Genomic DNA, 20591 nt, shown 5'->3' on the forward strand with positions numbered 1-20591 from the left:
CCATCCTAAAGGAGATCAATCCTGGGTGTTCATTGGAAGGACTGATGCTGAAGCTGAAACTCCAATACTTTGGCCACCTCATGCGAAGAGTTGACTCATTGGAAAAGACCCTAATGCTAGGAGGGATTGGGGGAGGGTGGAGAAAGGGACGACAGAGGATGAGATGGCTGGATGGCATCACCGACTCAATGGACACGAATTTGGGTGAACTCCGAGAGTTGGTAATGGACAGGGAGGCCTGGCGTGCTGTGATTCATGGGGTCGCAAAGAACTGGACACGACTGAGTGACTGAACTGAACTGAACTGAATGAACCATCCTACATCACCTAGCATTAATAGCTATTAACTTAGAATCAATATTGCTTTAGAGCTACTCCCACCCTAATTTCCCCATCCCGCCCATACACTGAATTATTTTCAAGAAATTTTAGACATCATATCATTGCATGTTGCAAATATTATTAACGTATCCCTAAACAATACTCTTTTTTCTGTCTTTTTTTTATTTTATTTTTTTTATTGGAGGCTAATTATTTTACAATATTATATTGGTTGGTTTTGCCATACATTGACATGAATCCACCCCGGGTGTACATGAGTTCCTCCTCCTGAACCCCCCCTCCCACCTCCCTCCTCCCTTTATCCTCCCTCTGGGTCATCCCTGCACACCAGCCCTGAGCATCCTGTAACATGCATCAACTCTGAACTGGTGATTCGTTTCACATATGACAACATACGTGTTTCAATGCCATTCTCCCAAATCATCCCACCCTCACCCTCTCCCACAGAGTCCCAAAGACTGTTCTATACATCTGTGTCTCTTTTGCTGTCTCGTATACAGGGTTATCATTTGCATCATTCTAAATTCCATATATATGCGTTAGTATACTGTATTGGTGTTTTTCTTTCTGGCTTACTTCACTCTGTATAATAGATATAATAACAGTACTCTTATAAAAGACTTCTAAAATTCATAACTAAATATCATCGCAATAGCAATAATTTTTCAGTTCAGTTCAGTTCAGTTGCTTAGTCATGTCCGACTCTGTGACCCCATGGACTACAGCACGCCAGGCTTCCCTGTCCATCACCAACTCCCAGAGCTTACTCAAACTCATGTCCATTGCATCAGTGATGCCATCCAACCATCTCATCCTCTGTCGTCCCCTTCTCCTCCTGTCTTCAATCTTTCCCAGCATCAAGGTCTTTTCCAATGAGTCAGTTGTTCACATCAGGTGGCCATAGTATTGGAGTTTCAGCTTCAGCATCAGTTCTTCCAGTGAACACCCAGGACTGATCTCCTTTAGGATGGACTGGTTGGATCTCCCTGCAGTCCAAAGGACTCTCAAGAGTCTTCTCCAACACCACAGTTCAAAAGCATCAATTCTTCGGTGCTCAGCTTTCTTTATAGTCCGACTCTCACATCCATACATGACTACTGGAAAAAACATAGATTTGACTACCCGGACCTTTGTCAGCAAAGTAATGTGTCAATTTTTTAACATGCTGTCTGAGTTGACCATAACTTTCTTCCAAGGAGCAAGCGTCTTTGAATTTCATGACTGCAGTCACCATCTGCAGTGATTTTGCTACTGCTAAGTCACTTCAGTCGTGTCCGACTCTGTGTGACCCCATAGACGGAAGCCCACCAGGCTCCCCCGTCCCCGGGATTCTCCAGGCAAGAACACAGGAGTGGGTTGCCATTTCCTTCTCCAATGTGTGAAAGTGAAAAGTGAAGTCGCTCAGTCATGTCCGACCCTTAGCGACCCCATGGACTGCAGCCTACCAGGCTCCTCCATCCATGGGATTTTCTAGGCAATAGTACTGGAGTGGCTTGCCATTGCAGTGATTTTGGAACCCCCCAAAATAAAAGTCTCTCACTGTTTCCATTGTTTCCCCATCTATTTGCCATGAAGTAATTGGACCAGATTCCATGATCTTAGTTTTTTTAATGCTGAGTTTTAAGCCAGCTTTTTCACTTTCGTCTTTCACCTTTATCAGGAGGCTTCATCAAAAGGCTCTTGAGTTCTTCGCTTTCTGCCGTGAGTGTGGTATCATCTGCATATCTGAGGTTGTTGATATTTCTCCCATCCATCTTGATTCCAGCTTGTGCTTCATCCAGCCCAGCATTTTGCATTGTGTACTCTGCATATACATTAAATAAGCAGGGTGACAATATACAGCCTTGATGTACTCCTTTCCCGATTTGGAGCCAGTCTTTACTCAATGTTCCCACCTCCCTGATTTTCATATACATGGATAGATAAGTTTTTCTAAAAACAGTTGCTCTACATTAGAATCCAAAAAGATGTATTCATTGTTTTTGGTTGTAATGTTTCTTAAATCTTTCCTTAAGTTTTTGTTTCCAAAAGTTTATTTGTTGAATAAATCAGAAATCAGCTACATTCTTGACATTGTCTAAATATAGCTTCACATCTTTAATATACTGCCATTTTCTTGACTTGCATCTCATCACTATTTAAACTCACTGAGTGTTAAAATAAGTGCCTTTTGTTATTGAAACACCTCAGCTGCCTGATTAAAAGTGTCCCCCTACATAAAGTGGCCTGAAACTGTCCTAAACACGTTTACTCCTTTCCTGGTGTTATTTTGTCATCTTAGTGATACAAGTTGCAAAACTGTCCAGAAATAACACAGGGCACTCACTGTTATGTGGGTTCAGATAACTGGATTACCTGAAGAACGAGCTAACTGGAGTCAGTTTCTCTCCACTCTCCTAGTGAGTGGGACTGCACCCCAGCTCAACTTCCTACAGGCCAGTGGTGGTTTTCATCTGGACTGAAGTTTCAGTGGAAACTTCCCACAGATTTCTGGGCTCTGGGCAGCTGGGTTCCATGTACTTGGTAACTGGCATTTCCCACAACTCCCGTAAAGAGCTGATGGCCAGATCCAGAATGCTTGGTGCCCATTGGCATGCCAGTGTTCATGCTTGCCCTGTAAGGAAGAAGGGCAGTAAAATGGCCAGGTCTTCCCACTGGCAGGCACATCAGAGTGCCTCCTTGGTAACTAATATTTACCATACCAAGGTTTACTAATCAAATAGCTCACCTAGAATTTTATGCAGGATATAGTTGTTGGCAGAGATTGCAAAGTACGTGTACTCTTCCAGTAATACCCTTATCGCTTATGTAAAACCCAGCTCTGATGTGTAATGATGTGTCGCAGTGTAGAAAAAGTTAGCCTGTGACTCTGCCTCCGGTTTGGGTTACTCTGTATCCTGGTGTTTCTTTCAGCAGCTGCCTGGCAGGCTAGCGGCAGCCTATTGACCACAAGTAAAATAGAACCGTGGAAGAAGTGTGTAAACCACCAGAGCTGCTGAAGGCTTGATGTGGAGGCTTCTCAGCTGCCAGTATAAATTCGAGTCTAATGTTGAAGATGTTTATACCCTAGATGTTGATTGAAGCATTGCAGTGTGGGAGATGGTTTTTGTTCTCTATGTATAGAGCTGCTTCTGAGTAGATGGAGCAGTGAGGAAGAAGAGGTGATGGGTATATCCCCAAACTCCTAAACTGTGGCCAGAAGTGAAGAAAGTGCTGGCTGGAGAGTACACATCGCTTCCTACATTTCTCTACAGACCATTCTATTTTATATTCATTGTAATTCTTCACTGCACATACAGATAATTGAATTGTTAATTCAAGCTTTTCTATTCCTCCTATTTTAGGGCCTCATATCATAAATGAATAGCTGCTCATTGCAGAAATGTGACTGTGTTAATGCTTCACTGGGATACAGCCTGACTATAAAAGCTGACTATTTTGTTAAAGTATCTACTGAACCATTTCACTATATCCTTTGGTACAGCAATGAACAACTCCTTAACCACTCACAGCTTCCAGGCCCAAGGAATAAAACAAGAAATACTCAGAATATCTTGTTTCAGCATGTCATCAGCAAATAAAACCCTCTGAATTTTGGGACTTCATATTTGCAACCTTGACACGGTCAAAACACCCGACCGTGTTGAAGGTGTCCCATGATACCTTTCAAGCCAAGGCTTTAAGCAGACCATACTCACAAATATTTTCCTTCATACTAACATTAAATGGTAAAAATTAGGTCACTACAGTGTGGCAACATGGTATATACTACTGAAATGTTATTTACATGACTCCTAGTCTCAAGAACAGAGGGTAAAAAAATCATTCAAACCTGTATTTTGGGAAAAGAATCTAAAAAAGAGTGGATATATGTTTAACTGAATCACTACTGTACAACTGAGACGAACACAACGTCGTAAATCAGCTACAACAAACAATTTTTTAAAAACCCTCTGTTTGAATATCTGTGTATTTGTGAATAAGATTCACATTTTAAGACACAATCAATGAAATGATAGATAAGGGTCTGCAGATTTCCAAGCCCCACTTAACCACGCATATATTAAAGTTTGCGCTAACCATGAGTAAAATCAACTTTTCTCTATTGAGAGTTAGCTTGCTTGTAAAGCCTGAAAACAGAAATTGCATGGCCCAATCTCTTTGTTTACTGCATGACTCTCTCCACCCATATTGCCTCCTTAGCCATGTGTTCAGTCCCCAGATATTTATGACACACTCACAAAACACTAGGCAAGCACTGTGCAAGACAGGAACACCATATTAAAAGGCCTGCAGTGCCAGCTGGGTAGCTCTCTCACAGGTTTAAAACGTAAGTCATTAGGCAGAGAACCCCTTCCTTGACACTTGATGACAGCAACCCCCCTATATTAGAATGTTATAGTCAACTAAGGAAATGCTACTTCCCAAAATAATTATTTTCTGAGACATAATGCTTTAATGATGATGTTTTGAATTTCTTATTTCATGTATGAAGATATGTGTCTTTTTACTCTGCTTCTTCCAAAGAAACCAATTATGATTCATTGGCATTTATTGTAGATGAACAAGAAATTTCCGGAGCAATTATTTACACTGTGGAGCTGAAGCGCTATGGGGGGCCTCTTGGCATCACAATTTCAGGAACTGAAGAGCCGTTTGATCCTATAATCATTTCAAGCCTCACTAAAGGGGGATTAGCTGAAAGGTACCGTTTGAATCAACTGCTAAAATTACCTGTGTCTGAAATGGGTTTCCTTCCTCACAGCCGCATAAAAACATACTTCCCTCTCCTGCTTGTTTATCTGTTGACTTTTTTAAATCGGCACAAAGGATTGATTTCAGAGCTTGAGAACTCTCAGGCAGAGCTCTGACTTGAAGGGCATTTTATAAGCAGTAAAAAGTGTCCTGGGCTTAGCCTTGATATTAGTCTCCAGAAACGTATAAACTGACCACAATCGACTAGAGGTAAATTGATCTTGTGTCCATTTTGAGAGGAGGAGACTAAAAAGTTCAAGGAGGTTAAGAGGCTTGTCTGATTCAATTCAGCAAATGTTTACAGAGCCTCTGTTACCTGACAGGTACTCAGCTTAGCTGCTGAGAGAATGACTGACATAAGCTTCGTCTTCAAAGAGTTCAGACAACAGTGTAGGGACTTAATAACATCTTGAAATTTGGAATGCCCATTTGTCCCTTTGGCAATTTGTTTCTGTTTGCATGCATCCCACCACCACCCCTCACACTGATTTCTTTCCCAGACAATGTTGTGGGACATATTTCAAACTCCATAACCAGATCTATCCTCCAGTAACCTAGCTCAGGTGTGCACATACATTGCTCACACTGACACTTGGAGACAATGGTTTGCAAAATAGAGATGCAGCATCACAGAAGTTTGGAGCTGCAAGGCACCTTAGAAATCAGCTCATCCAGCATCCTCATCTGGTAGGTGAGGGCACTGAGGCAGCTCCAAAAGGGTGGTCTGTTGAAATTTTGCATTCTGATGTTGACAGAGACACCTATGACATGGTATCCTCCAGCCATCCCTCTGTCCTAGGTTTCATCTGTTAAGAGAGACAAGAGGAAATGATTAATATTGATCTGATTCGGCAACCTCCTAGTCAGGTGTTCTATGGCTCACAGTATGGCTCTTCCATAAACTAGAGATTTTTTTTTTTGGTCAGATCTTAGTTGCCAACCAGGGATTGAACCCAGGCCACAGCAATGAAAGCATGTCCTACTATTGGACTGCCAGGGAAATCCCTGGAGACTCCTTATGAAAGAATGAATTGATTTTTTTTTTTTCAGGAAAAAAATATTTCTCAAGAGTAGGTGCATCAATAGACTCATTAGGCAGCCCCTTATAATCTGTGTGACCAGTGTCACCTCTGTTGCCCCGGTTGCTGCTGCCCAGCACCAGTGATGCCCACCACCCCCAGAGCAGGCTGGGGTCAGATCGCTCAGGCACGAGCAGCCTGTGAGTTGGCTTTCTTCACTCATGTGTTTAAAGTGAACCAGCACCACAGAGGCTAGCACATGGGATTCCCACTGTATATCCTTCAGCCCAGGTCAAGAGATCTGAAAGTTTAAACCTTTCCTGGGGGGACTTCCCTGGTAGTACAGTGGTTAAGACTTCGAGCTCCAGCTGCAAGGGACATGGGTTTGATCCTTGATTGGGGAACTAAGATCCCACGTGCCGCATGGTAGCCAAAAAATAAAATTAAACCTTTCCTAAGTTTGACTGCTATGAGTCTGTTCCTTCCCCACCTGTGCTTCCAAACAAAGATGGATATGGTGAATATCAGAATTATAACTTCCAGTCTGCTAGTTCAGAATTGGGTGAAGATGGGAAGAGAAAGGAAAACATTAAAGGTTTGTCTGTTGATCAGTAAATTAATTTTCTTTTTCCACATTTCAAGCAGAATGATAATCCCTTTACATGTGTTTTTCTATTTAGTCCTCAGAGCTTCCCTGTGAGATGATTATCTCCATTGTAGTGATGGGGAAACTGACACCTAGACAGGTGAAAATAAAGTGCCCAAGTCACACAGCTGGTAGGTGACAGAGTTGGCATCAAACAAATTGATTCCTGGGACCTCTCTGGGAGTTCAGTGGTTAGGACTCTGCACTTCCACTACCGGGGGCACAGTTTCAATCCCTGCGAACTGGGATCTAAGATCCTGCAAGCCACATGACATGGCCACAAAAAGAAAAAAATGTATTGATTCCTGAGTTCAACCTTTTCAACCCTTGGAATCACCACCAGGGTCTTTTGTCTAAGCCTTGCTTCCAGTAAGCTGGGACACTGACTGTGTTCAACATTTCTAAGTCTGTCTTAGAAAGAAGGACTGCTCCATGCTAAACATCACTATGTTGATTGACCAATATTGTTTGTTTCCTTGGGATTTTGAAGAGTGTTATCAAATGACTCTACTTTCTTGGAATTTAAAAAGCAAACAAGTCCTTTTAAAAAACTAATTAAAACATTTTTTTAAATTTTATTTGAAACTGAAAAGTAATTCACAACAGAAGCAGTCATCTTATAACATTGCTCAGGAGAAGGCAAGGAGTGACCTCAAGAGACCCTGGCCAAGTCCTTATTGTTGTGAATATATGAAGTATGTCATGGAATTTACATTCAGTAGCATTCAGGGATTATTTCTACCTTTCCTATTATTATTTGGTGTTTCAGAACTGGTGCAATCCACATAGGAGACCGAATCCTAGCCATCAACAGCAGCAGCTTAAAAGGGAAGCCTCTGAGTGAAGCCATCCATTTGTTACAGATGGCAGGAGAGACTGTCACCTTGAAAATTAAGAAGCAGACAGACGGTGAGTGGATCAAGAGCCACAATTAAGGATTTTCAGTGCATTTCCTTCCCTAAAAGAATGTGCAAATATCTACGTGTGTATTTCTGGGAAAATGACTCCTCAGCCAAGGGGTGTTGGTGTATCTTTGTATTTATATTTACTCTGATACTTAAGCTCTTTTCGTTAAAGCCCAATCAGCATCAAGTCCCAAGAAATTCCCCGTTGCCAGCCACTTGAGTGACCTGGGAGATGTGGAGGACCCATCTCCAGCACAGAAGCCAAGCAAACTCAGCGACACATACCCCTCCACTGTGCCCAGCGTGGACAGTGCCGTGGATTCGTGGGATGGCTCTGGAATAGAAAGCAGCTATGGGAATCAAGGTATGTCCTAACCGTGGGGAACCAGAGATTTGTCACTGGTGAAGCTCATGTTTCTCAAAGATCCACCTTCTGCTCCATGAAAACAATATTTTACTTGTGTCTACATGAGTGCAAACAGAGCAAACACATTGAATATGGTGGCCTTGAATTTCCTCCTCTTTCATGCTAAAAGGTTATGAACATCTATTCAACACTAGGAGACCCCCATTAGATCTGCTGCTGTCCAAGTGTTCGATCCAGGGCTTGTTCTTCGAGCATAGATTAATATAAGGCAAACCACACGATATGTTGGGTCAGTGAAGACCAGCTGCATTGTCTTACTTTGTCAGCAACCTCTGCACAAAGATGGGATAGAGAATGCTGGAGGCATGCAAGGAGATGAGCCAAAGATTTGTGACCCCATATAATCCTGCCTCTTCCTGACTTTTCATAGCAACTTGTAGGGGTTTCCTCCAATATTCATCCCTAGAGTTTTCTACACTGTTAATCATAGTTTGAAAAGTGAAAGGTGCTCGGTTGTGTCCAGCTCTTTGCAATCCCATGGACTGTATAGTCATGAATACTGGAATACTGGAGTTGAAATTTAAGAAGCAGACAGATGGTGAGTGGATCAAGAGCCACAATTAAGGATTTCCAGTGCATTTCCTTCCCTAAAAGAATGTGCAAATATCTACGTGTGTATTTCTCCAGGCCAGAATACTCTAGTTGGGTAGCCATTTCCTTCTCAAGGGGAATCTTCCCAACCCAGGGAATTAACCCAGGTCTCCTGCATTGCAGGCAGATTCTTTACCAGCTGAGCCACGAGGGAAGCCCTAATCGCAGTATGCAAAAGTATATAGTAGTTTTTCTTCACAAACCTGATCTTCATGTGTGAAGTGTAACCTGTATGAAAAGTTAAACCTCAGTAACAGAGTCTGTTACTGAGGACCAAAAAGTATTAGACAGAAGACAGAATATAAGCGCTTACTTTTTTTTCAATATTTGTTTATTTATTTGGCTGTGCCGGGTCTTAGTTATGGCACACAGGATCTGTAGTTGCGGTATTTGGGATCTAGTTACCTGTCCAGGGGTTGAACCCTTGCTACTTGTGTTGGGAGCGCAGGGCTTTAGCCACTGAACCACCAGGGAAGTCCCTAAAGGCTTCATTTAAAAATGTTTCCTTCTCAATGCTACTTAGCATCCAGAGATAAGTGAGTCAAAAACTCTCTATATTTATTCTCATCTAAGCTTTGTGTGTGTGTTGTGCTAATCATTCAGTTCTGTCCAACTTTTTGTGACCTTCAGTTCAGTTCAGTTCAGTTCAATTAGGTTCAGTCGCTCAGTCGTGTCCGACTCTTTGCGACCCATGAATCACAGCACGCCAGGCCTCCCTGTCCATCACCAACTCCCGGAGTTCACTCAAACTCATGTCCATCGAGTCGGTGATGCCATCCAGCCATCTCATTCTCTGTCGTCCCCGTCTCCTCCTGCCCCCAATCCCTCCTAGCATCAGAGTGTTTTCCAGTGAGTCAACTCGTCGCATGAGGTGGCCAAAGTATTGGAGCTTCAGCTTTAGCATTAACAATAATCAAAATAAAGAATTACTACCTTAATTTCAGACAGAGAAGACTTCAATACGGACCTTGGTTGGCAAAGTAATGTCTCTGCTTTTTAATATACTATCTAGGTTGGTCATAACTTTCCTTCCAAGGAGTAAGCGTCTTTTAATTTCATGGCTGCAGTCAGCATCCGCAGTGATTTTGGAGCCCAAAAAAATAAAGTCTGACACTGTTTCCCTTTACCATCTCTCTAATGCTCTGTGTAAGTTCCAGTCTCCAAATCCCTTTTCTGCTCTAGGTTTAAGTCAATCAAATAGATAAATGGTTTGGAGAACACGTGTGGATGAGAGAGTTGTTTTATAAATTAGGTAGCTACTTTTGAGGAGAATCTGTATCCAGTTTGCTCTCTTCCTGGTTCTAGTTTTTTCGTCTCAGCCCACTTCTGCTTGTGTCACTTTCTTTTAAATCCTTTGAAGGGTGGAGAAGAAGGAAAAGAAACGATATTTCAAAGTTGTCAAGTCATTACTTGTTAGAGATGATATTGGAGTTTGGTGGAGAAAATATTTTGAAGACCCAAAAGAGGATTGGGACTTTCATTTATCTGGCAAGTAATTTTTCCAAGTCCAAATACCTTGTGAAAAGTTAGTTATGCCACCAAATAACAGATAATATTATTCCCAATGAGTTCATGAGACCCCAGAGAGCACTCTGGATAAAGGGCCCAACTCAAATTCTGTCAATGTAGACTGAAGTTTATTTATTAATGTGTTTGTTTATTGATTGTTTATTTACTAATGTGGAAACTTTTTGTTGCACAGATTGCAGTGAGCTATTGATTATAAGGATCTCTGCCCCTAAGTGATGTGTGAGAACTTAGCTACTCTGTACTTATACACAATAAGATCAGGCTCAGGTTTAGCATGTGGAATGTAAGGCCTTTCCCTTATTTATAAAAGATGAAGAACTATTTATTATTTATGAGGGATTTTGAAAATTTGAAATCCTAGATGGGGAATAGTAGTCATCATAATAGGAAATTTGGCATTTATAAATTAAAAATCATTACGGGTTTGAAGAGAGAGAACAGAGATATAGAGAAAATGGCAGTTGGGATAGAACTGACATCTGACAAGATGATGAAAAATTAATAATAATACCTTGTATTGGTAAAACACTTCAGAGTTTATAAAGCACTTTTACGTAACTCATTTCAAGTGATTCTTATAAGGAACGTGGAAGCTGAAACCACAGGATTTCGATGTTGGGAGCAAATCTGAAGTCAGCTGGTCTGACACCCAGTGCAGCCCGTGATGGCCTATCCAGCCTGGCTGCCCGCCGTCACACGACATGGGCTGCAGCGCCTGCAGTGACAGGCTGCTCCCTAACTGCTAAGGCAGCTCTCCCAGCTCCCTGTACCAAGACCTGACGGCTTGCGTGCTCACTTGTATTGAGCTGAAATGTGTCAGCATGTAGCTTCAGCCTATTAGTTCTAGTTCTGCCCTCGAGGTCATTCAGAACTAAAGCCTCCTCCACTTGACAGCCCCTTAGCTGCTCAAAGACAGCCCCCGTGCCTCTTTTGAACTTTTCCTTCTCTGAGCAAAATAGCCCCGGTTCCTTTCACCGTTCCTCACATGACTTACTTTTGAGCATCTTTATCATCCTGGGAGCCTCTCTTCTGACGAGGTTCAAGTTTAACTCTGTACAAGTGTAGCGCTCAGAAAGGAAAGTCATACTACAGTCTGGCAGGCCAGAGCCACTCAAGTAACTCGAGTCTGTCACCTTCATCACTGGAGACTGTAGAACCCATGAGCGCAGTCTACCTCAACATAAGAATTCTGGTGATCACTTCCTGTCACTCATTTTTGGGTTTTTTGGCCACCCCTTGTAGCATGTGGGATCTTAGTTCCCTACCCAGGGTCAAAGCTGTGCCCCCTGCATTGGGAGTGCAGCGTCTTAACCACTGGACCACCAGGGAAGTCCCCATCTGTTGCTCATCTTGAGCTTGTTGTTTACCAAGATCTCAAAGTCTGTCTTTTTCCCCTTTCCTTGTGATTTGAGCTTAAACTTGATCTCTCTCGATAGTGCTTGTGAAGTTGACTTTTTAAAGGAAAGTATAGAAGCAGACCTTTTCCCCCCATGATGTATCATATTGTGAGTTATTCTCTCTGCATCCTGTCTGCACACCCTCTCAGCAGACCATATCTCAGGAAGACTTTTACCTTCAAGTCTATAATAGTTGTCCCCTTACCAATAGGATATTGTACCTCCATCACACAATTCTTCCTCCACAGGCCAGGAATTCTTTTCTGTGTCGGCACCTTTCTTACTGGTCTCTGCTTCTAGTCCAGAAATGTCAAGCTTGCCGCATGCATTCATTCAGCATATAGGTAATGACTGGCATAATAGAAGGCCAGTACATGATGGGTATACAAGGTCGCACAAAGAGACAGCTTCCTGATTCTTATGGAAGAGGGTACCCAGCTGAAGGACCAGACAGTTAACAAGTACCAAGTGTGAATTTTTACTTAGTTAACGAAAAGGGAAAAAGGATGGCATAATCAAAGCTGGTGGAGAAAGGAGTGAGTTTAAAGAAGTCTCACAGTGGGATGACCCTCAATTCTATTGATGCAGACTGTTTCTAACCTGCCTCTGGGGACCAGCTTCTTTCACACCTCATTCTCTTGACCCTTATATTCATGTCCTTCTGCCTTATCAAGAGCTTATGTTTATGGGCCCCTTATAGACCTTTATTCTTCCTTCAAACTCTAAGAAAAGCCTATAATTGCTTTCCTTAGAATTTGCAAAGGTCAATCACTACAAGAGGAGACTGACAAAAAGTCCAGTGGTACCTGGACTCTGCCAGACTCCTAGGTAGTGAGACTCTTGTGATGTCTGTATTTCTTGACTCTTAAGTCAGGCAGTCTTATCCTGTTGTACATGTTCTTTAGATAGTTCTCTCATTTGAGTTCATTTTTTTTAGCTTTAATGAGGTATAATTGACAAAATTATGTGTATTTAAGGTATGCAGTGTAATGACTTGATATCCATGTATATTGTGAAATGATTACCACCAAGTTGATTACCACATCTGTCACCTCACATAGTTACCCTGTGTGTGTGTGTGTGTGTGTGTTTGGTGAGAAGGTTTAAGGTTTACTTTCTTTGCATCACATATACAATACAGCATTATGCCAGTTCTGATCCCCAGAAATTATTCATCTTATAAATGAAAGTTTGCATCCTTAGACCCATATCTCTCCATTTCTTCCACTCCCCAACCCCTGGCAACCACATTCTATTCTCTGTTTCTATGAGTTTGGCTTTATTTTTAGGTTTCACAGATAAGTGAGCTCACACAGTATTTGTCGTTCTCTCTCTGGCTTATTTCACTAGCATAATTTCCTCCAGGTTCATCCATGTTGTTGCAAATGGCAGGATTTTCTTCTTTGTTATGACTAAGAAATTTCCCTTGTATGTATACATATATCCCACATTTTATCCATTCATTCATTGGCAGGCACTTTGGTTGTTTCCATATCTTGGCTATTGTGAATAAGAATCCAGTGACATAGGAGTAAAGCCATCTCTTCTATACAGATTCTATTTCCTTCTGATATATACACAGAAGTGGGATTGCTGGATCTTTTTTGAGGTCATTTTGATCATTTGTAGTCTCTCAGAAAAAAGAAAGCAACTCTATTTCATCCAGTTTTTCAAATGTATTTGCTTATAATTACATAATCTCTTGTTTGGATCTTGTCATTTTTTCTTGGTTTCTATAATTATATTCCCAATATGGTTCTGATTCCAGTGTATTTGTCTTTTATTCTTTTTCCCCATGATTATATTGGTAGTGGTTTATTTTTATTTAGCTTTTCTTTTGTACAAGAAACTGGCTCTTGCATTTATTTAATTTCACTCTGATTTTTTTAAATAAGCCTTTGCTTTCAATTTGATTAACTTTATTCTGTTCTTCTTAGATTTTGTTCTGCTTATGATTCATTTATCTCCATACTATCTTATAGTTTTCATACAAGACGATGATGATTTGTCAGAAAAAACACCAACATGTACAGTCAGAGAGTCTAACTTTCCTTGAATGTAGTTAGGGAACACAAAATGGTACATACAAAAAGTAGCACAAAGCAGGAAACTCAGCAGGATTTTCTCCATTGGGGGAAGAGAAGGGGCATTTTTCTTTTCCATTTGTTTTGTTATCTCTATAAACTCATGTTTCATCTCCTTCAGTGATCTTGCCTTGCCCAGTTTTTCTTGATCTCTCATGTCTATCATCTCTTGTTTTATAGAGACGTGTATTTTGTAAATTTTGTGATAATATATTTGGTCATATTTATCATTTGCTCCATAACAGTCTTTTTCTCATGAGTGTCCTTCAGCTGCTATCGCTTTGTTTTTCTATTCCCTCTCTCTTTTTGTAATATTAACTTAGTATATGTCTTATAGTTCAGTTCAGTTGCTCAGTCGTGTCCGACTCTCCGCGACCCCATGAATCACAGCACGCCAGGCCTCCCTGTCCATCACCAACTCCCGGAGTTCACTCAAACTCATGTCCACAGAGTCGGTGATGCCATCCAGCCATCTCACTCTCGGTCGTCCCCTTCTCCTCCCGCCCCCAACCTTTCCCAGCATCAGAGTCTTTTCCAGTGAGTCAACTCGTCGCATGAGGTGGCCAAAGTATTGCAGCTTCAGCTTTAGCATCAGTCCTTCCAATGAACACCCAGGATTGATTTCCTTTAGAATGGACTGGTTGGATCTCCTTGCGGTACAAGGGACTCTCAAGAGTCTTCTCCAACACCACAGTTCAAAAGCATCAATTCTTCGGCAATCAGCTTTCTTCACAGTCCAACTCTCACATCCATACATGACCATGGGAAAGACCATAGCCTTGGCTAGACAGACCTTTGTTGGCAAAGTAATGTCTCTGCTTTTTAATATACTATCAAGGTTGGTCATAACTTTCCTTCCAAGGAGCAAGCGTCTTTTAATTTCATGGCTGCAATCAGCATCTGCAGTGATTTTGGAGCCCAAAAAAATAAAGTCTGACACTGTTTCCACTGTTTTTCCATCTATTTCCCATGAAGTGATGGGACCAGATGCCATGATCTTTGTTTTCTGAATGTTGAGTTTCAAGCCAACCTTTTCACTCTGCTCTTTCACTTTCAACAAGAGGCTTTTGAGTTCCTCTTCACTTTCTGCCATAAGGGTAGTGTCATCTGCATATCTGAGATTATTGATAATTCTCCCAACAATCTTGATTCCAGCCTGTGCTTCTTCCAGCCCAGCGTTCCTCATGATGTACTCTGCATATAAGTTAAATAAGCAGGGTGACAATATACAGCCTTGACGCACTCCTTTTCCTATTTGAAACCAGTCTGTTGTTCCATGTACAGTTCTGACTGTTGCTTCCTGACCTGCATACAGGTTTCTCAACAGGCAGGTCAGGTGGTCTGGGATTCCCATCTCTTTCAGAATGTTCCACAGTTTATTGTGATCCACACAGTCAAAGGCTTTGGCATAGTCAATGAAGCAGAAATAGATGCTCTTCTGGAACTCTCTTGCTTTCTCCATGATCCAGCGGATGTTGGCAATTTGATCTCTGGTGCCTCTGCCTTTTCTAAAACCTGCTTGAACATCTGGGAGTTCATGGTTCACATATTGCTGAAGCCTGGCTTGGAGAATTTTGAGCATGACTTTACTAGCGTGTGAGATGAGTGCAATTGTGCAGTAGTTTGAGCATTCTTTGGCATTGCCTTTCTTTGGGATTGGAATGAAGACTGACCTTTTCCAGTCCTGTGGCCACTGCTGAGTTTTCCAAATTTGCTGGCATATTGAGTGCAGCACTTTCACAGCATCATCTTTCAAGATTTGAAATAGCTCAACTGGAATTCCATCACCTCCACTAGCTTTGTTCGTAGTGATGCTTTCTAAGGCCCACTTGACTTCACATTCCAAGATGTCTGGCTCTAGGTCAGTGATCACGTTATTGTGACTATCTTGGTCATGAAGATCTTTTTTGTACAGTTCTTCTGTGTATTCTTGCCACCTCTTCTTATAGTAGTTCCCTTTAAATTATTTCTTATCTTTAAATGCAATGACTTCTTCATGAATTGAAAGTGAAAGTCGTTCATTAGCCGACTGTTTGCAAGCCCATGGACTATACAGTCCGTGGAATTCTCCAGACCATAATGCTGGAGTGGGTAGCCTTTCCCTTCTCCAGGGGATCTTCCCAACCCAGGGATCGAACCCAGGTCTCCCGCATGAAGGTCTCCTTCATGATTGGAAGGGTGCAAACTTTACCCCCAGTTCATAGTTCCTGTGATGAGTGCATTCTTTCTCTGCCAGCAGAGGGCAGCACCTGCAGGCCAACCACATGCAGAATTTCTCTCTGCCACCCTGCCTCACTAAGAGATTGCCTCCTGCAGTCTGTGGCTCGTCTGGAGGTGCTCTCAGCCCACCTTCCTGGCTTTTCTTTGGTGCCAAATGGGCTCTAGGGCATTTTCTGCTACCAGTCATTGCAACCATTCTAGTGTTCCAAACAAAACATTGTTTTGTCTCGTGCCAAGGCCCCTGCTTTGGAGGACTGGGCTTTCTCCAACATCTCTGGATAGGGACTTCCCTGGCAGTACAGTGGTTAGGACTCCATGCTTCCACTGCAGGGACTGCGGGTTCAGTCCCTGGTCTGAGAAGTAAGATCCCACATGCTGTGTGTAGTATGGCCAAAAAAAAAAAGAAGTTTCTGGTCAGAGATGTCTCTCCACCTCTCATTTGCCTTTCACTGAACTTAGTAAGTTTCCCTATGTATTATGGTTCAGTATTGTAGGTTTGCTGAAGATAGAGTTTACATTCTGTTATTTGCCATCCATTTTTGTTTTGAGGTGATTACTAAGAGAAGGTAGAACTATTTTTACTCTGCCTTTCTAGCATTGGAGAGTGAGCCAGAGTTCACTCCAGTTTTGTCTAAACACTTTGAACATTTCTTGGCAAGTGCAATTGCAAATAGTTACACAAATGTATGATTTGATTTTCTCATTTTTAACAAAATTGGGGCTGTAGGAAATAAATTTGGCAGGAAATTATCTGGCTCACTCTCCTATGCTAAAATCGGCTTCCAAAAATCAATGGCAGGAGCTACAATCACAAAATTGTAGAGTTGAAGATTGATCCTCAAAACCATTTTCTGATTTTAAACTTTATGAATAAGAACCAACATTGCTTAGTTCACTTTTCTAAATTAATAGGAATGTGAATTAATAGCTACAAATGGAAGATATTTATCTGCACAGTATTATGGTATTAAAAACAAAGTAGTATAATATTGGAGTGTCCAAACTTTACAAATTTCTCTGAGGTGTAGTTGCACTAAAAATAAAAACTATTATACCAAAATTCCGTCAACATTTAAAAGTACCTACATTTGTGAAGACCTATTTTTCATCATGCAAGTGAATAAAATTAAACTCTTAAAACACTAAAATTAAACATGTAAAATTAAACTCTTAATGAAAAAAATCTAGACTGATTTTTTTTTTCTTTTGGCCACACCTCAAGGCATGCAAGATCTTGGTTCCCTGACCAGGGATCAAACTCGTGCCCTCTGTAGTGAAAGCATGGAGTCTTATCTGCTGGACCATCAGGGGTCCCTGACCTCCAGGATCTAATGCCTAATGACCTGAGGTGGAGCTAATATAATAATAAGAGAAATAAAGTGCACAATAAGTATGATGTGCTTGAATCATCAGGAAACCATCCCTGCCCCCCTACCCCATCCATGGAAAAACTGTGAAACTGGTCCTTGGTGCCTAAAAGATTGGGGACTGCTGCCCAAACTGAATTTTATACCTTGTGTTAGTTTGCTTGGGCTGCTATAACAAAACACCATATACTGGTGGCTTAAGCAACAGAAATTCTTTTTTTTATTGTCTGGGAGGCTGGAAGTCCTTGATCAGGTGTTGGCAGGTTTGCTTTCTCCTGGGGCTCCTCTGTCCTTGGTCTGCAGATGGCCACCTTCTCCTTGTGTCCTCACATGGCCTTTGCTCTGTGTGCATGCACTCCTGCTGTTTTGTGTGTGTCCACATTTCCTCTTCATAAGGACACTCATCCCGTGGGACCATGGTCCCACCCGCAGGACCTCATTTACCCTTACTTACCACTTTAAAGGCCCAATTTCCAAATAAAGTCCCATTAGGGCATCAACTTATGAGTTGGGGGAACATAATTCAGTCCATCACACCTTCGTATTATGACACAAAGAGTAAGACCAGATGCTGAAACCCGGATGTGAAAGAAAGAAAGAAGGAAGGTCAAAAGGGAGAGGAGGGGAAAAAAAAAGAAAACCGTTTACGGTTCTAAATAAAAAGAATAATTACTTAGGAAATACATTCTTAATTACTTCTATCTTTCCATTTTTTAAGCGATTTTGCATTTTAAAACTAGTTTGCAGTATCATACCTGTTAATTTTATGTGCTTACATCATCACTCAATAAAAACAAAGTCTAATTATACTTCTGGCAATTGATTTTTCTGACACCTGGGCTGCCTCATTTATTTTATTCTTTTCATGGCTTTTAAGTTTGGCGTCTGGTGTAAAGCTATATTCCTCAGAGCCTGTTAACATCTTCTCAGCTATGGAAACCAGCCTGCCTTTACCCAAAACTAATTCCCCTGAGATAGTCTCTATTTTAAATTATGCTGTCATCATCTACCTGCATCAGTTAAGGAGTAGAATCACTTACATAGAAAAGAAAATACAAGGACAATGTTTAAACAAGATAGAGGGTTATTTTTCTCCCACTGTAGAAAACAGCATAGGGAAGGCAGGTAGCCCCACAGTGTTATCAGGACCCAGGCATCTTCCTGCTTTCTACTATCTTAACGTCTCTTACTGTTATCAAAAATGTGGGGTCCGGCTGCTTGCCCCTCCAAAGCCAATAAACAAGCCAGGTTGGTAGAAAGGAAAGTTTGCTATATTTCAGATGCTGGCAACTAGAGGGGGTAAGGGTGGACATCTGTCCAAAGGCCGACTCCCCTCCACTGACAACCAGTGGGACCAGAACTTTCAGACTGAAGGAGGGTGCTACATGCAGAAACGGCACAGTCAGCTCTGTCATCTTCAGATTGGTCATCAGTGATCTGACCAGAGTCATCTTGGTTGTTTTAGGTAGTTAGTCTTCAGTTCTAGGGTCAGTTTGTTTCCATTTCTTTGAGGCCAGTTCTCAGAATTGTGGCAGCTTATGTCATGCGTATAGTCTGGTCATCATGTAGTTAACTTCTTGCATCTGATGGGGGTTTCGTATTTATAAGATAGCTCACAGGATATGGCTCAGAGGATTATCTATAGCCCTTGAGAAGGAACTAAAGGTCCTTGGCTATGCTTAATGTTGTTGTTCAGTCACTTAGTCACATCTGACTCTGCGACCCTGTGGACTGCAACATGCCAGGCTTTCCTATCTTTCAGTGTCTCCCGGAGTTTGCTCAAGCTCATGTCTGTTGAGTCAGTGATGCCATCCAACCATCTCATCCTCTGTCGTCCCCTTCTCCTCTTGCCCTCAATCTTTCCCAGCATCGGGATCTTTTCAAGTGTGTTGGCTTTGTGTTAGGTGACCAAAGTATTGGAGCTTCAACTGCAGCAGCAGTCCTTCCAAGGAATATTCAGGGTTGATTTCCTTTAGTATTGACTGATTTGATCTCCTCACTGTCCAAGGGACTCTCAAGACTCTTCTCCAGCACCACAGTTCAAATCCAGTAATCACGTACAGATATGAGAGTTGGACCATAAACAGAATGAGGACCAAAGGATTGATGCTTAATGACTACATTATTGTTATTTTTGGTCTCCTTCAACTGTTTTCCTTTGTTTCTGCATGTTCTCATTTCTCTGATTAAACTTATTCTTTGGTTACAGTTTTCCACAAAGGACAGGCAGCAGACATGGGGGTGGCGGGGAGGGGTGCGCAAGAACCATAGGGCCCTGCTCTGCTTCATTCCTCTCTCCATTCACTGCCGTTGCCTTTGTTATAAAGCCATCATCAGGCTTGAAACAGTTATTTCCTCAGTCATCTTACTTTGAGCATCTTACCATTCTGTATTACGATCAATGAGCTTTAGAAAAATTAAATCAAACAATGCCACTCTCTAAAAACAAAGAAACCAAAAAAAAAAAAACTTCTTTTGATGATTCCCTGTTGTTCAGTTCATTTCAGTTCAGTCGCTCAGTCGAGTCCAACTCTCCGCGACCCCATGAATCACAGCACGTCAGGCCTCCCTGTCCATCACCAACTCCCGGAGTTCACTCAAACTCATGTCCATAGAGTTGGTGATGCCATCCAGCCATCTAATTCTCTGTCGTCCCCTTCTCCTCCTGCCCCCAATCCCTCCCAGCATCAGAGTCTTTTCCAGTGAGTCAACTCGTCGCATGAGGTGGCCAAAGTATTGGAGTTTCAGCTTTAGCATCAGTCCTTCCAATGAACACCCAGGATTGATCTCCTTTAGAATGGACTGGTTGGATCTCCTTGCAATCCAAGGGACTCTCAAGCGTCTTCTCCAACACCACAGTTCAAAAGCATCAATTCTTCGGCGATCACCTTTCTTCACAGTCCAACTCTCACAGCCATACATGACCACTGGAGAAACCATAGCCTTGACTAGACGGACCTTGGTTGGCAAAGTAATGTCTCTGCTTTTTAATATGCTATCTAGGCTGGTCATAACTTTCCTTCCAAGGAGTAAGCATCTTTTAATTTCCTGGCTACAATCAGCATCCGCAGTGATTTTGGAGCCCCAAAAAATAAAGTCTGACACTGTTTCCACTGTTTCTCCATCTATTTGCCATGAAGTCATGGGGCTGGATCCCATGATCTTAGTTTTCTGAATGTTGAGCTTCAAGCCAACTTTTTCACTCTCTTCTTTCACTTTCATCAAGAGGCTTTTTAGTTCCTCTTCACTTTCTGCCATAAGGGTGGTGTCATCTGCATATCTGAGGTTATTGATATTTCTCCCAGCAA

The 20591-nt window shown here is 41.8% G+C and overlaps 1 protein-coding gene across 5 annotated transcripts in view; it reads left to right on the forward strand.

Annotated features, from left to right (window-relative positions):
* Window positions 1–20591, forward strand: part of GRIP1 (glutamate receptor interacting protein 1) — a 770922-nt gene that overhangs the window by 706576 nt on the left and 43755 nt on the right. For all 5 annotated transcript variants that reach the window (XM_088837043.1, XM_088837040.1, XM_088837039.1 and 2 more), the window contains 3 exons: window positions 4903–5047; window positions 7532–7671; window positions 7840–8031. In XM_088837043.1, the coding sequence (XP_088693169.1) occupies window positions 4903–5047; window positions 7532–7671; window positions 7840–8031 (477 nt within the window). The remainder of the gene's footprint in view (window positions 1–4902; window positions 5048–7531; window positions 7672–7839; window positions 8032–20591) is intronic.

This window comes from Moschus berezovskii, chromosome 6, assembly GCF_049115385.1.
Source record: "Moschus berezovskii isolate FMDL1 chromosome 6, NW_MosBer_1.0, whole genome shotgun sequence".
Lineage (NCBI taxonomy): Eukaryota > Metazoa > Chordata > Mammalia > Artiodactyla > Moschidae > Moschus > Moschus berezovskii.